This window comes from Aythya marila (assembly GCF_965140915.1).
Source record: "Aythya marila genome assembly, chromosome: 18".
Classification (NCBI taxonomy): Eukaryota; Metazoa; Chordata; class Aves; order Anseriformes; family Anatidae; genus Aythya; species Aythya marila.
In genome coordinates this window covers 3,759,666-3,774,868 of record NC_139059.1, presented here as the reverse complement: position 1 = coordinate 3,774,868, position 15,203 = coordinate 3,759,666, and the positions used below count along the sequence as shown (strand labels likewise).

Here is a 15,203-nt window from a genome sequence, read left to right as displayed (position 1 = left end):
CAGCATTGCTCAAAAAATAAAGGCCTTGCTGTTTCCTTTAAAAAAAATTCCAACAATAGGAAAAGAAATCAAAACTTACTCTGAGATTCACTAGCTATGTCTTACACAGTGAAGCATTCCACTTCGCTGCAATTTTTACTCTCACCTGTAAAGAACGTAACACTCTTCTTAAACCTTCATAATCTTTATCGGTTAGCGGACTGAGCACAGTCATGGCATCTTCTGTGGACTGACATTGCGGACACACATATTCATCAATGAGATCTGCCTCACTTTGTAAAATACCAACACAGCGCCCATGATACCAGTTCTGACATCGGTCGCAGCCAATGTAAAATCTGCAAGATCCAAAAAAAATGTTAGTGGCTTGATTTATTTAAAAGTTGCATTTAAAAACATAAACCTGCAATCCCTTGCACACAAGCAGATACTTGGCACAATCAAATACAACAGCATAACATGTGACATTTCATATTGACAAATTCTAATTACACTATTCAAACTGCTTTTTTTTTTTTTTTTTTAAATTTACAAACAGGCTAAGCTACAGACCATTTCAAAATTAGTTACTAAGTTTTATACTAGGCACTTTCAAGCACTCAAGGTTTCAAAAACCACTCATCTGCTTTACAGCTGAAAGGAACAGTGTAATGCCAGAAGTCTCACCCAACCAGTATTCCAAAGCAATTCAAGGTACATATTGTGCAAACTCGACTACAACTGGGGCTCCTGTTTCATTCTGTACAAACATTTTTCATAGGGAAGCATCAGTCTTGTGGTCGAATACTGAAGGGGCAATTTATGACCCAAAACCTTACAAAAAGAGATACCAACCATACATTCCCACATGAAAATTATGCTTTCTATCCAGATCAGACTATAGCACAAAAACAAATCCACTGTATACTACATTTGTCGTTTAATCTAATTCTCACGTGTTAAAAATAAAATAAAATAAATCAATCCCAATTTAAAGCACGTTGCGTTTTTAAAAGAAACATTTTGACCACCTTGAAAACATCACTTTTCCTACATATTTACCGCATAAAAACATTTTGGAAAGGAAGACAATTACTGCAAAGGAACTCGTATTATGAATGAATACAATATATGCAGAATAACTTCGTTTTGCTTTGTAAGGAACAGGTAACCAAAGTCAGAGCAGTTTGCTACCTAAACATTAAATAAGAGGTTCTTATCAGAACTCACTGTGACTCATCATAAGGTGTTCTGCAGATACAGTACAATTCCTCACTGCTGCCCTCTTGTGCCCGTTTACAATCATTACAGATGTACACATCCATTTTCTTAGCCTCCTTTTCTGTGATGCCAACACATTCTCCATGATACCAGTTAGTACAAAGATCACAGCCAATATAGAACCTAAAAGTATTCACAATGAAAATGACAATGTAATTGTCATTTCAAATGGCATGGCACTTTTCCCTGCATTTCTCTCTGTTGCACTTTCTTGCTGGCCTACTTTGTCTCATTTTCCCTGCTTCCTAGCATTCTATCCTTACAAGCTAACATCTCACGCTGCAGCTATACTGTCAATAAGGTCACTTGGGTCAATTTTAAAACTGTCAGTTCATTAAAATTCACATCAATATGTAACCAGACTTTGACAAAGCTGGGCTAAAAACGTGTCTCCAATGTGTGTGTGAAAAACTGTAAAAGGCACAAAAAGACAAGGCCAAAGAAAAAGATTTACATTTTCAAAACGGCAGCTCAAAAGCCACTTAAACATTTATTTAATATTTGAAAATGTAGGTCTCAGTTAATTTAAAAAACAAAAGCAAAGCGCAAACACCAACTAGGAGTTACAAGTATACTACAAAGAACATGCATACCAGCCATGTGTAGGATACATATTGGTATAACATGATACGAAAGAAAATTGTGTCAGGACATGGTTGTCATAATTTTAACTGGGGGAGGGGTGTGGGGGGGGATGGCTGAAAACCAGAGATATTCAGCTACTCAGAACTGCAGCAAATTGGTATGTTGACCGTTCTTCAGAGACTAACGTCTGCTCTCAGACAGCTACGTGACGGAACCAGATATGGCATGACACAAAGTGAAGGGAACCAGGTACAGAATCATGTGGATGGGACCTTGCACAGAATGACGTGACAAAACTGTAAAATATTATGCAAGGATGTTTGACATTTTGTGTATGGATACCTCAAAACATACCCGTGACTCATGACAATCAACCAGATGGGCAAAGTTACACATTCATTCTCTCTGCCTAAGCAAAAGCAAGCTGACTCAACCTCCACCTTCCTAAATTTGAGAGACCATCAAGCTCCTGCAATATGCTGATTTATCAGTTACTGTGCCTCCAGCCTGTCAGTCTATAAACACCAACCACCAGACAGCATGCACCAGTAACAGGACAGTAGCTAGGAACTCTTCCACAAAGCAAGCACCTCTAATTTCTTGGATGTCTGCCCTGGACACTCCAAACCTGCCTGTGCTCTTAATTTTCAGTCAGAAAATCCTAAAAACTGAACAAATTAACCTTCCATAAATGACACCTAGATACAGGTCCTTCTTTACTCAACAACAACTCAGTCTAGGTCCTTTATCCAAAAGGGACCAGGCCTAGTTGCTCCTAAAGACAGATGCTAAACCTTGCCACTAAAACATTGAGCAGGCTTCACATTAACGAACTGGTTGGAATACAAATAGGTATCTTCAAAGGATACCCTTATTGACTGTCCCCAGAAACAACACAAGCAAAACTCCACAACCCTGGTACAAAACAAGTGAGAACTAAATGTAAGAGAATTATAATAAAATAAACACCATGCAGAATGACCTTCGTGGATTTACTACATCCTAATGAACATATAGGGCATTTGTAACACATTACAAATTATCTTTTCAAGCTGCACATCTGTCTTCTTTAGTGTAGAAAGTAGACACCAGCACAAACAGGAATATCTGATGCCTACAAGTGTGTGTATGCACGTACACACACAAAAATGTTTACCAGGAAATTGTTTTAAAATTTGCCTAATCATTTTCCAAATAGGAAAACGATAATTCAGTTTAACAAAACAGTCACCATTTGTAAGAATGTAACATTTGGAATTTATGAGATGAGCAGCAGAACTGAATCATATTGCTGAGGATACCTCTAAGTTATTAACATTTCCTTGTCTTGATACTTTATTCCCTGCATATAAGCATAGTTCTTAATTCAGGCCACCAAAATTCACTCTGACCACATTATTCATTGGCTTACTCAAATGCCCGCTGAAGTCAACAAACAACAATCAAATTCTTTTGCTCGTAGAATTTGGTCACCTCATCTTATTTCTGTGACAATTCTATTGCCTACTAACAACAAAGTGCTAATACAGACCTGTGCTCAGTATCACAACACAACGAGAGCAGATACCCTCCTAGATTTTCTGTCATTAAGTAAACTTAGCACAACATTTTAAGTGAGATAGGTGAGATTCGCATCCCTTCGAAACAATAGCAAATTACAAACCAGGACACCAGAAGTCTGCCATTTACAGAGTGACGACAGCACAGAGAGCCTACAGTTTCTCACAGAGATGTAATACTGTAATGGTCAGAGTTACTGAACACTGAAGGTAGAGAAAAAAAAAGGCCTCAACTTCATTTAAAAATGACAGTAATTAAAAAAAGGCTAGAAGGAACTTCAGGATATCCTCTAGTCCTCACCCTAAATTTGGGATGAAGAATAATTCCTGGAATGAAAACACTACTCCACCCCTATGGTTCATTTGTGTTAGCAGGATTTAAACCACCACCAAAGGGTATCAATTAATACCTTTTGGTATTGTCACTTGTTGAGCAGGTAATTACTCCCTTGGAACTGAAGTCAAATTTATTTCACATAAAACTCTACACAGCTATCAGCCGTTAACCATTACTAACTAACAATGCTAGTTAGTCACTTCTAGCTTAAGCAGGAACGCATAACACTATCCCACTGCAATCCATTCAATCTTCCACCACCACTTACTAAACTTCTTTGCAAACTTCGCATGTAGCAATTCCTCTTTCAGAGGAATATTCTTCCTTAGGCATGACCAGAATCAAACCACAGAGAACCACAGTTTTCACTTTGTCAAATGCTTGTGTGTTCAATTTTTGACCAAGCCTGGGACACACACTGTAATACGTGAAAACCATTTCTACCTGAAACACTGTCCAAGTGAAGCACAGTCCAGTAACTTGGAAACCCCTTTACTAGCTAGCGATTTACCAAAAAAAATCACAACCCACCATTTATTGGAAGACGGTACCAAAACTATTTCTAATGAACATCAGACACCTGTTCATAGGAAATTGCTCAAACCAAATTGTCACTTGCTTCCGAGGCAGAGGCAAACGGCAAAAGAAAGAATAACAGAGCGGAGGAAAAGAAAATAAAAAAGAGTATGTGCATGTCAGACAGAAAGGTCATACAATGGAAACATGCAAACAAGTAAAAATATAAATCACGTACGTTAATAGTATAAATCAAGTATGTTAATAGTTTTGTAACTGCTAGTGGAAAAGAGAAACTTTATACCTTAGTGATCACTGCAATAACACCTGATACTCTATCTCCAGTTCTAGAACTAACTTACACTACCAGCTAAATACTAACCTAAATCTAACAATCCACAGTAAAAGCCCAAGGTATTCACTACTCACTTAGACTCATCGTAAGGCGTTTTACAGATGCAGTAAAGCTTTGTGTCCTTCTTTGTTTCCTTTGAGGTAGTAGAAATCATTTTCTTTTTCTTGGACTTGGAAGCTGACGAGTCTCTCTCCTCATCTCGCTTTCTCTTCTGGGAGGATACTGGCATTGGGACCGTGGTGGAGGAGGAGGAGGTGACGCTGGCTGCATGTTGCTGTGGTGGCGGTGGCAGTGGCGGCGGTGGTGGTGGTGGGGTGGCAGCTGCTGCAGCTGCCGCTGCTGCGGCTGCTGCTGCTGCAGCAGCAGCTGCCTGGGCTTTTTCTTTTTCTTTCTTAATTTTAGTCAAGTCTCTCTTTAGCTCCTCCTGAAGTATATTAAATGGATAAATAGAGAGGGAAGCACTTCATATGACTATTCCAGGACAGAATTTAAAATCTAGACAAATCCCCGTGAATAATCAACAGAAAATAATTTAAGCCATTTAAATGTACACATTTTTAAAATACGCACAACCTACAATACATACAACATTAACAGGTGATGCTCTTGGCTTACTATGACCCATTGGCTGCACTATATCAGAAACTGTTTCTGGAAACAAGTTAATTTCATCACAGACGAGAAACAAAAAGCATGAAAGGGACATTACTACCTCTGCAGAGATCCATGCATACAAAACCAGAACTTCCTCCTATGTTTCCTTAAAAGCACACTGAGAAAACACAAAGTTAACACCAATGTCCCCAGCTTAAAATCACATTAGTGATTAGTTTGAGAATAACTGTCCTTACCTGCACTTCAATTTGTAGTTCTTTGTCCAGAAGTGCTCTTTTTTTCAATATTTCAGCTTTCAGCTGTTCTTTATGCTTGAAAAGTAGAGCTGACAACTTGGAAGCATTCTGTTTACTACGCTTCTGTTCCACACTCTCTTCTCGCTTTCGTTTCTTAGCTGCCTGCTTTTCTTCTTTATCTATCTTATCCAGAATATATTTCATCACTTGGTTGCATACAATCATTCTGGTGATGAATGAAAGAAAAAGTACATTGTGCTGAGCTGCCTATTAATTCCCAGTCAAGAATGCAGAATAATTTGTCTAGTCTCTGCAAGCTGCAAGCTAAATTATTACATTTCTCCCCTTCCCCTGTAAAACTCTGAACAAGGCTTAGACTTCAGAATGATTAGATATATTTTCACTGAGTTCAGTTTCCACAAACACATTTGAAAGAGCTGAGTTTTTTTAATTTATTTTTTTAAATTCTGATGTAGGATAAAAGCAAGTTGGAAACCTGTAACTTGTTCCAAAACATAGATTTTTACCCTCTACTGAGCACCAAATATTACAAAGTTTTTGTGTTTTGGCATGAGGATTGACAAATATTTTTCAGCTTATAGAACTGAATGTTATAAAAACAGTTCCACATTTCTTCACTACTGACAACTCACGGTTCCTTTTTCATGTTTGTTGTACACCCAACTACAAATCTTTTCCCGCTCACTTGTTCTGTACGTTACACTTTTGCTTTATATTTCAAGAAGATGAAAGTGCTTTGATTTCCCTTTCTGTTCTATTTTAAACTTGCTAGAAAACTAGAAAAAAAGAGTAAGATACCAAAAGTAAATTTCTGGAAGAGAAAAATTCAGTGAGGAGGAAAGACAACTGTATAACGGACCAAGTATGTTAGCACTTTTTTTTTTTTTTTTTTTTTTAAAAGACTGACAGAAATCCAAGTCAAAATATCAACTTGGCTATCTGACACCATTAAATGAAGAGTATATGACAACACTTTTTTTTACCTTTTTATGAAATTGTGAAGCAATCAGCACTCAGTGGTACTGTTGCAATCAACTAAGCTTGCACTTTGATTTGATGATCAGAATTTTATAAAAATGCTACTGTTTTCTTAATAGCTGACAACACACACTTGCAGTTATCCAACTGAAACAACTACAAGAGCAAGGCAATGTCAAAATAACCTTAAGACTATTGGCAAACACTTCAATTTTGTGTTTAGCAGCTTCAGGTGTGAAATCTCTTAGCTTGTTGATTAGTACTATCTTCTAACTCTTCAATTCCTTCTGCAGAGTGGGATGTGAGATGTACAGAATTAAAATGAGACACAGTAATGCCAAGGGACAAAAATGGAAATAAACTACCACATTAAAGGACAGACAAAAACCAGGATTTTCTGCAACAGAATGGTTCATTCTCCATTCCATGATCTTTAAGGATGGTTTTTACCTTGAATTTAAAAATTTCAGTCAGCTTCAGACACAAGCACGCAACACTAAACTTTAAAAACATATAATTAAAGTGAAATTGAGAATATAGAGGATTAAATTATTTAAAGTTAAGAACATCCTTTTGAGTTACAGCTCTCACCAACTACTTTCAAGTGTTACTTTAACCAACTTTTACACAGCAAAGTCTCTTCAAGGAAGTTTTTACAAATCAGTATCTTATTATACACTGTTAAATGATGTTCTAAATGAAAAACTTCCACATCTAAAGTTGCACCATGATGCATATTCACCTCTGATTTTCTTCTCTCTCAGCTGGAGTCAGGGTCTTCTTTTGTTTCAAGTGTTCTATGACAGCATTCTGTTTCATAACCACCTGTAGGATGATAGAGAATCCAAAACAAAATGTGAAAATTTTGGCCAGTATTTCACAATACTACTGGGAAAACCAGGACATTTCCTGAGATAAGGAAAAAATTGAAGTATTATTTATTTCAGTAAGTGACAACATGAAATGAATTTTATCAGGGCAGTACTTGCTTAAAGCAATTATTTGAAATTTGAAAGTTTTAAAAATGAAATTAAAAATTAACACCACCTCCACCCCTAGAGTAGGATATTTTCCTTATGCAGAGTTTAAACCTAGGGACTAAATGTAAGTTGACAATATTCTTCAGTGACTTTTTTTTTAAGGTAAGAATCTATTATATATACACACACACACATATATGTTGGTTTTTGTTTGTTTTTAAAGCCCCGCAGCCATCCAACAGCATTACATTTCAGATACCTCTTTGAAACCTCAGTTCCCTATAGCAGGCAACAAAAGTACTGTACTTGTGTTCTGGACATCACCTCTCCTGTCTATAACCTATCTTTCCTGAACTGAGAATAAATATATATTGTCCCAGCAGCTAGTGATAAGTTGAATCAACGTGTCAGAAGACTGCAAACATCATACAACTGACTTGATGTGCTGAATTAACTTAGAATATTTAATTAAATTGCCAAAACCAATCGTGCACTAACTTTGAAAGAATCAAATTAACTGCCTATCAAATGTATTAACATCGGTAACAAGAACAGGCATTTAAAATTAGATTTCTTTCATTAATTAAGTTTTAATTTCCTTCTGTTAACTTTACCTGTTTCTGGATAATGTCACTTTGATTAGAAGCCTGAAGGGTGTGCTCACGTTTAATTTCTATCTGTTGCTGCTTTTTCTTCTGTTGCTGCTCTCTGAGCTGCTGAACTCTCTGCAGCTGCTCCTGAACACTAGCTGCTTGTACTGTTACCACATTCTGAATCTGGTGAGCCTGTACTGGGCTAGTTTGTTGAATCTGAATAGGTAACTGAAGCTTGATCTGCTGGGGCACACTGCCTTGTTGGGCTTGTATCTGAGCCACAACATGTGACTGAAGCTGAGAGAGAACTTGGACTTGTTGCTGAAGCTGAGGCACTGTAATAACTTTTGTTGGAGGCTGCTGAAGTTGCAGCTGAGGACGAGTTGGGGATTGCACAGGAACCTGATTTAAACTTTGAGTAGTTGGAAGGGTTGAGACTGAAGTCTGAACCTGAGGTTGTGATTGCTGCAGCTGAGCTTGAATTTGTATGGGAGCATGGGGCTGCATCTGAATCTGTTGTTGGGTTGGAGTCTGCACCTGAGCTGGTTGCTGAGGCTGGCCTTGGGACTGGCCTTGTGGAAGGATTGCAGTCTGCGGCTGACTCGGGACTTGCGCTGGAGATTGCCCTTGAGCCTGGGTCTGTGCTGGCGACTGAACTGGAGATTTAGACGATTGTGCTTCAGGCGTGACTGGAGAGTCAACAGATGCTGGAGTTTGAGATTCAGGCTGGGTCTGAGTTTCAGGCTGAAGTGGTGGCTGTGCTGCCTGAGGCTGGGCTGGGGTCACAGGCTGAGTGCTCTGATTCTGCGCTTGAGGCTGGGCTTGCTGCTGACTCTGAGGCTGTGGCTGAACTGATGGCAGCACTGATGTTGGCTGTGTCTGTGGAGCTTGTTTCTGTTCTGTAGCTGTTCAGGATTAAAACAAAAATTTCACTCACTTCAAATGACAAGTCTATGAGACTTACTAAAGGTGAACACTTTAAAATTACTGTATAGCTCTATGCAGAAAGAGCAAATTATTTATTGCCTTGTAATGTTTCTAACAAATTTAGTTTTATAAGATACCTTCTCCAACTGCACAAAAAGTCCAGTATAACCTAAATGGAAGTCTTTTTTTCTGCTGAATAGAACAATGCTTACCTGAGGTTGAAGTGGAAACTGTTGTTGTGGTTGTGCTAGCTGTAGTAGCAGCTGCTGGTAGTGGGGTGAAAAGAAATCTCTGAATTGTACCATTTGGCATAGCTGCTTGCATAAGCTGTTGTCCTGGACCAGGTATTACAGTCACACCCTGAGGGATTAATTGTAATTGACCAGTAGTTTGACCTTGTCCCTGAATTACCACAGTTAATCCTTGACTGCCACCCTGAAAAAAAGTTAATATTGATGTATTAGTGATACAATTCTTAGCAAGATCTTCCTCAAAATCACAAGAATTAGGATTTCAGAGGTCATTACTTTTACAAAAAAAGTTACTGCATAATATTTTCCTAAGACCCAAAAGCAGCATCCAAGATCATGAAATAGTAAAATATTCTTCCAACAGTTCTATCAACAGATTACTGGGCTGGGGATAGTAACAAATATTTTCACCCAAATACAAGAATCCTAGCCAGAAAGCAGCTAAAATGGAAAATCTTTGTTCCTAGAATTTAAAAACAAAGCAGAGCATGGATAATCTTAGACATTAATCACTTCCTCAAGAATCCCAACCATTTTATGTAAAAATTCTCTGCAGTGCAAAGGTTTCCTCAGTGCCTGTCAGATCCAGCCCAACTGTGAGCTTTCATGACTGACTATTCTGTTTGCAATGTGTTATAAATTTCTGTTGCTTAAGCTGATACCAGCTTTCCAGATATCACTAGTGTATACAGAAATAGCTAGGCTTTCATAAAGATCAAATAAAATTTAATCATTACGATGATTTTAAGAAGTTATGTATGGTCTGTCTCAGGACAGTGCTCTCAGTTGAAATAGAGAAGGCAGGGTATCACCACACCTAGGTGCTTATTTATACATTGTGATTCCATAGAACAGAATGAGGTCCCTAAAGAAATTCTTCCAAGTCTTAGAGAATGGAAGTGAACTCTCCGACTCTTGTACACAGAAAAATCTAAACTGACTACAAGCAGGCCAATACACTACAAAGATGTATATTCTATAAATATTTTTAAAGAATAGTTATTATGGTAATTCACAGAAGCCTATATTTACCCTATGCGTGATTCTAAATTTATTTTTTGCCTGAATTTTTCTACTTCATGATCTGAGCAGAAGCTCTAAGAACTTCTTCCTCCTCCAGCTCCAGAGACTTTTTCTTCTGAGACCGAGGACAACATAAATTAAAACCGAATCTTCATACGACATCAAAAGACAAGGAACAAACATTATGTTCTGAAGGTTTCAAAAATAGGCCATAAAAATAATAATTACATCCCTTACTGCTGTTAAGGCAAAGATGTTTTTCTATACTGGTAATTTTTCCTAATGCTAGTTATACTACTAAGGAATACAATATTTAAAAATACACTGTGCATATGCTTCTTTCAGTCTGTAATTATGCTATCAGTTATCCTAAATGAAGGCTGAAACATAACCAAGAACACAAAATTATGATCAGATACACTCACTGCTGAAATCAAGAGACCTGAGAAAATGTATTGCAAGCATTAGCACATTTTCAAGCCCAAAGGATCTAAAATATTTTACCTGTCCTTGTGTTAGTTGTGTGAGTTGGGCCATAGTAAGTTTCACTTGTCCCTGCTGAGGTCGAGGGGGCTGCGATGTGGTTTGTGGCTGTATTTGCTGAGGTGGTGTTGCAGGACTTGTTACTGTCTTCTGTCCAGAACTGGAAGAAGCTGTGCTGGTACTAGAAACTGCTGTTGAGACAGGCTGACCTCTGATTATCTGAGTCACCACCTGCTGTGTCTGACCTGTAAGAGAGTAATTTGTGATAAAAAAAATCATTTCTAGTATTTCAGCCATTAGCACTGCAAACCTCTGAACCACAACTTCTTGAAATAGCGTATGATCAAACAAGTAAAGCAAGCACTCCAGTTTGCACATAAATTTCCATCAGAAACCATTTCTATGATTGAAAAAGGTCTACAAAATGTTTCTATTTTCATTCAAGTAATGTACTTACGAGGAACTTCAGCTTTTTAAAAAAATATAAAAGGTTCTCTCAATACAAAGTTGTTCTAAACTTTTTTCTTCCAAACAAATGGACTTAATTTTAACCTGTACATTTCCCAATATTGATGGTTAATACTTACAAAGCCTGCGACCAACATACTTAAAAGTCAAAAAATAAATACTTGTTAGAAGTCAAGCATTGAAATGAGATATTTTAGCATTGTGACATATGATGCAGAAAGTATTTATAATGAAACAAACCATGGATTTTGCACTGGAAATTTAAATATCAAAATGAACCTACTGGCTGGAAGAATACCTTGTTGCACCACTAGAGGTGTTCGAATGATGGTCTTTCCAAGTGTTGACTGCTGAAGTGGTGTTCGTATTACTGTCATACCAGGACGGAGTGGTGTCCCTTGCATTACCTACATACATCAAAATGGAGAGCATACGTAAACTTATAAGGATGTATCCCCCCGGGTTTTTTAAATATTTTTTTTCCTTCTTTTAACACAGTAAGAAATGAGAAGACGCAAGTAGATGCAGTATTTTTTCCACTTATGCCCACACTGCTAAGGCTTACCAAGCTAAGATACTAATTTTTCAAATTGGAGAGAACTGATGTACCTCTTGCCTCCTGGAGATAAAGAATCCATTAACATTATTTCTGATTATTTCTAATTACTTTTCTTCACAAAAAAAAAAGTTGAAATAATAATAATAATATATATATGTTGAAAAGTGACCATAAGTAACTATATTACATATTAGTTATAACATCTGCCACTAACTTAAAATATACACATTCCAAATTGTTGTATTAAATAATCAGAAAGACATCTTACTTGTGAAGTACTTGTTGTCCCTAAAGTCCCTGTGGTATTTGGCCTAATTGTTACAGTTGCTGTCCTTGGCTGGAATGAAGTGAATGTTTGACTTGCACCTGTTGTTGATGGAATGATGCCCAATACCTTTTGCTGAACTTGAACAACACCTAAATAAAGTAAAATTGAGAATTCATTAGTAACATAATTGCCAGCAGAAGAAGTAAATACAACTCCAGGCAGGCATTCAGAAACCAGTCTCCAGGTTTCTAGAACACCTTTGAATCTTCTAACACTTCCTGGGAGAAGCTTTGTCACATTGTAAATGGAAGCAGCATTATACTTTCAGCTACATTTGAAGTTAAGCAACAGGTATTTTAGAAAAGATTAAGGAAAGAGTGAATCTTCATAAAGATCAGTTTGATGGTAACTGCAAACAAGTCCTTGCATGACATGGTGCCACAAAGTTAGTATTATACAACCATTAAGCAAAAGTTACAGACTGATTCGTTTAAAAAGGAGGAGACCAGTTTAAGCCTTTCACCTACAAGCTCATAGTGCCAAAGAAAATTGATATTGCTTTTTCTGTCACCTAAGAAACTTCAGTATAAAACTGGTAGCCTTCATGATTTCCTCAGACACTAAGGAGAATGGAGACAGAGAATCAAGCTTTTCTACTTAATATACATTCATAAAATCTCAAAATATGAAGCTCTCTTCCCAAGTCAAAAAGGAAAATGCTGATCTTAATTTGGAACCAAACTCTTGCTCATCAATGAAGAGCAGATGCAGGTATTAATAATTAAGAACAGCAGCACGTTTTTTTTTTGAAAGTTATTTTGTTGGTAATATAATGTAGATAAAGAAAAAAACATGCTTCATTCCACATTCTAAAAATAGAGCTTCTAATTTTGTACTATGAAATGTAGAATAATTTACAGGCAAAATACTTGCATTTTTCCCCTAGACACACAAATATGCAGTACATGGGGAACAAGCTCTAGAAGCTCTTACATGATTTTTTCCCCCTTCAAGACAAAGTTTACTTCACTGGGAAAATAGTGTCAATGGAGAATTAAACAGCAAGCTGGAATACATTTCAATTCAGTTCCCTTTGCCCTACCTCCTTGAGTTGATGGCACATTGACGGCAACAATCTTGCTGTTTGCAGGGAGTGGCAGCTTAGTTATCACTTTCCCTGCCATCGTTACTGGACTGCCTGAGATCTGGAAGGTCTGCCCTGTGCTGGCAATGGTTGTGGCTGAAGTGGCAGCTGTGCTAGTGGCTATTGAGGTACACAGAACAGTCAATTTTAGAGCAGAAAAATTAGTCAAGAATATGACTATTTTCAAGTATGAAACAGCAAACTTCAGGATTATTTTTACAGTGTTTTCAAATGCATCATTCTTGCTTTTGTAAAGACTTTTTAGGAAACAGTACATTACAGAATAGAATGCTTTCATCATCAATGATTACTGGTAAAACAGCTGTCAGTCATGAGAAAGGTCAGAAATACAACTACCTAGCAAGTCTGAACAAAGAAAAATTAGACAGGTATTATTTCAGAAGTGTCCTGCTGATATAGCAAGAGAGTTAAGAGCAAAGATGACACAAAATGCAGTAATGCTATATTCTGGAGATGTAGGTGTTGGATGTAGGTATGATGTGTGCTGGAATTCATCCTAGTTACACGTTCTTTCCATGATGAACAGCTACTTACCTGTTGAAGACTGGCCTTGTTTAACCCAAGTAGCAAAAGTCTGATGGAAATTCTTGTTCTGTTGGAATGTTACTGTAGCTGGAGAACCCACTTTTGTAGTAAGTACTACTTTTGTTCCAGTGGGAACTGGGCCCGTTAAAGGGCCTACCACAACTTTCTGTGGAGTTGAGACAGTAGTTGCAGTACTGCTGGCTGTAGTGACTGTGGGGACCACGCCTGCTACAGGTATCTGCTTCTGCTGTTCCAGCCGTTTCTACAGAATTTAAAAAAAAATTAAATGAAGAATTTTCAGATTTTGAAAAAAAAAAAAAAAGGGCTGTCTTGTCAGTACTGAAAAATAAAGGACCCTGGTAGGATTTTAGTTCAGGTTTAAAGGAGTGAAGAGTAAGCTCTTTAAATATCCCAAAGCACGACAAGCACACAGACTTCTTGACCTGCAGAACCACAACTCTCCTTAGAGTACGCGACCAGAAATTTTCCTTTATAGCATCTTTAAAATCCTCAGTTTATGTTAATTTCCATACACATTTTAAAGAAAACATACTAATCCAAAAGGTTAAAAAAAATAATCAAAAAGTATTTATCTAAACTTGGCTCTGACAGTGTGCATACAGCCTCTATGTACTTCCATAAGCAATACACCGTCAGAGTTCATTACTGGCACTCTCAAGTTCAGAGCTGCCTGTATTGAGATCCTGCCACAGCTGGAGAAAGAAAGGCTATCATTCTACTTCACCAAATGAAACATCAAGATTATAATTTTTAAAATTATTCTCTGTAAATTCAATTTGTAGCTTGCTTAAAAAATCAGGTTTAAAATCCTTCACTTGATCCAGCAACATTCTGTGCTGTGACTGTCAAAAAGGTACTTTGAATTTAGAGAGCCACGTTACAAAGGGGCAGTATCAGTCAGGTCTATTACAATGCCAACTATTTAATTACATTAAGATAGGGAAGAACATTATATTAATTTAAATTTTGGTGATTAATTATCAGTACATTGAGTTTGTTATTGTGAATCGGAAAAACTCATTCACTAGTAATGTATTTGGTTAGGGAAGATGTAATGAAAACATGCAAGATGGAAAAAACACTGCTCTAGTTATACACACATGTAAATGTGCATATACATATGTGTAACTGAATTTTATAACAAATTCTTTGTGGGCTTCAGTTGGCCAACTTTGGATACGATAAAAATCAAAAGATTCAATGTGATTAGAGCATGGAAATAAATTCAGTTGTATTCCCAAGTCAGCTATGTACCAAGACACCTTTCTAGTAAACCACAAAACACAGTTGATCTTACCTGGAGACTAGCATTTCTCAGATTTCTTATAAAATTGGGAAAAAAAATAGATTTTTTTTAAAGTGTTCTGTATTAGGTAGAAAAAAATGGGAATCTAATTATTAAACAAATGTTTGCCTTAATGTTGTTTCAAAATAATGAACGCATACAGGGGGAGCAGCACTGTTTGATGACTAAGAGA

General features: G+C 37.1%; 1 protein-coding gene across 14 annotated transcripts in view; it reads right to left on the bottom strand.

Moving 5' to 3' along the window:
• BPTF (bromodomain PHD finger transcription factor) overlaps positions 1–15,203 on the bottom strand; it is a 58,357-nt gene that overhangs the window by 6,839 nt on the left and 36,315 nt on the right. For 8 of the 14 annotated variants that reach the window (XM_082775131.1, XM_082775137.1, XM_082775138.1 and 5 more), the window contains 12 exons: positions 13,714–13,966; positions 13,117–13,278; positions 12,015–12,163; positions 11,471–11,594; positions 10,741–10,964; positions 9,175–9,397; positions 8,057–8,940; positions 7,205–7,287; positions 5,464–5,689; positions 4,687–5,036; positions 1,210–1,383; positions 146–338 (listed from right to left, as the gene is read on the bottom strand). In XM_082775131.1, the coding sequence (XP_082631257.1) occupies positions 146–338; positions 1,210–1,383; positions 4,687–5,036; positions 5,464–5,689; positions 7,205–7,287; positions 8,057–8,940; positions 9,175–9,397; positions 10,741–10,964; positions 11,471–11,594; positions 12,015–12,163; positions 13,117–13,278; positions 13,714–13,966 (3,045 nt within the window). The remainder of the gene's footprint in view (positions 1–145; positions 339–1,209; positions 1,384–4,686; positions 5,037–5,463; positions 5,690–7,204; positions 7,288–8,056; positions 8,941–9,174; positions 9,398–10,740; positions 10,965–11,470; positions 11,595–12,014; positions 12,164–13,116; positions 13,279–13,713; positions 13,967–15,203) is intronic. The other 6 variants (XM_082775135.1, XM_082775133.1, XM_082775141.1 and 3 more) reach the window with 6 other exon arrangements.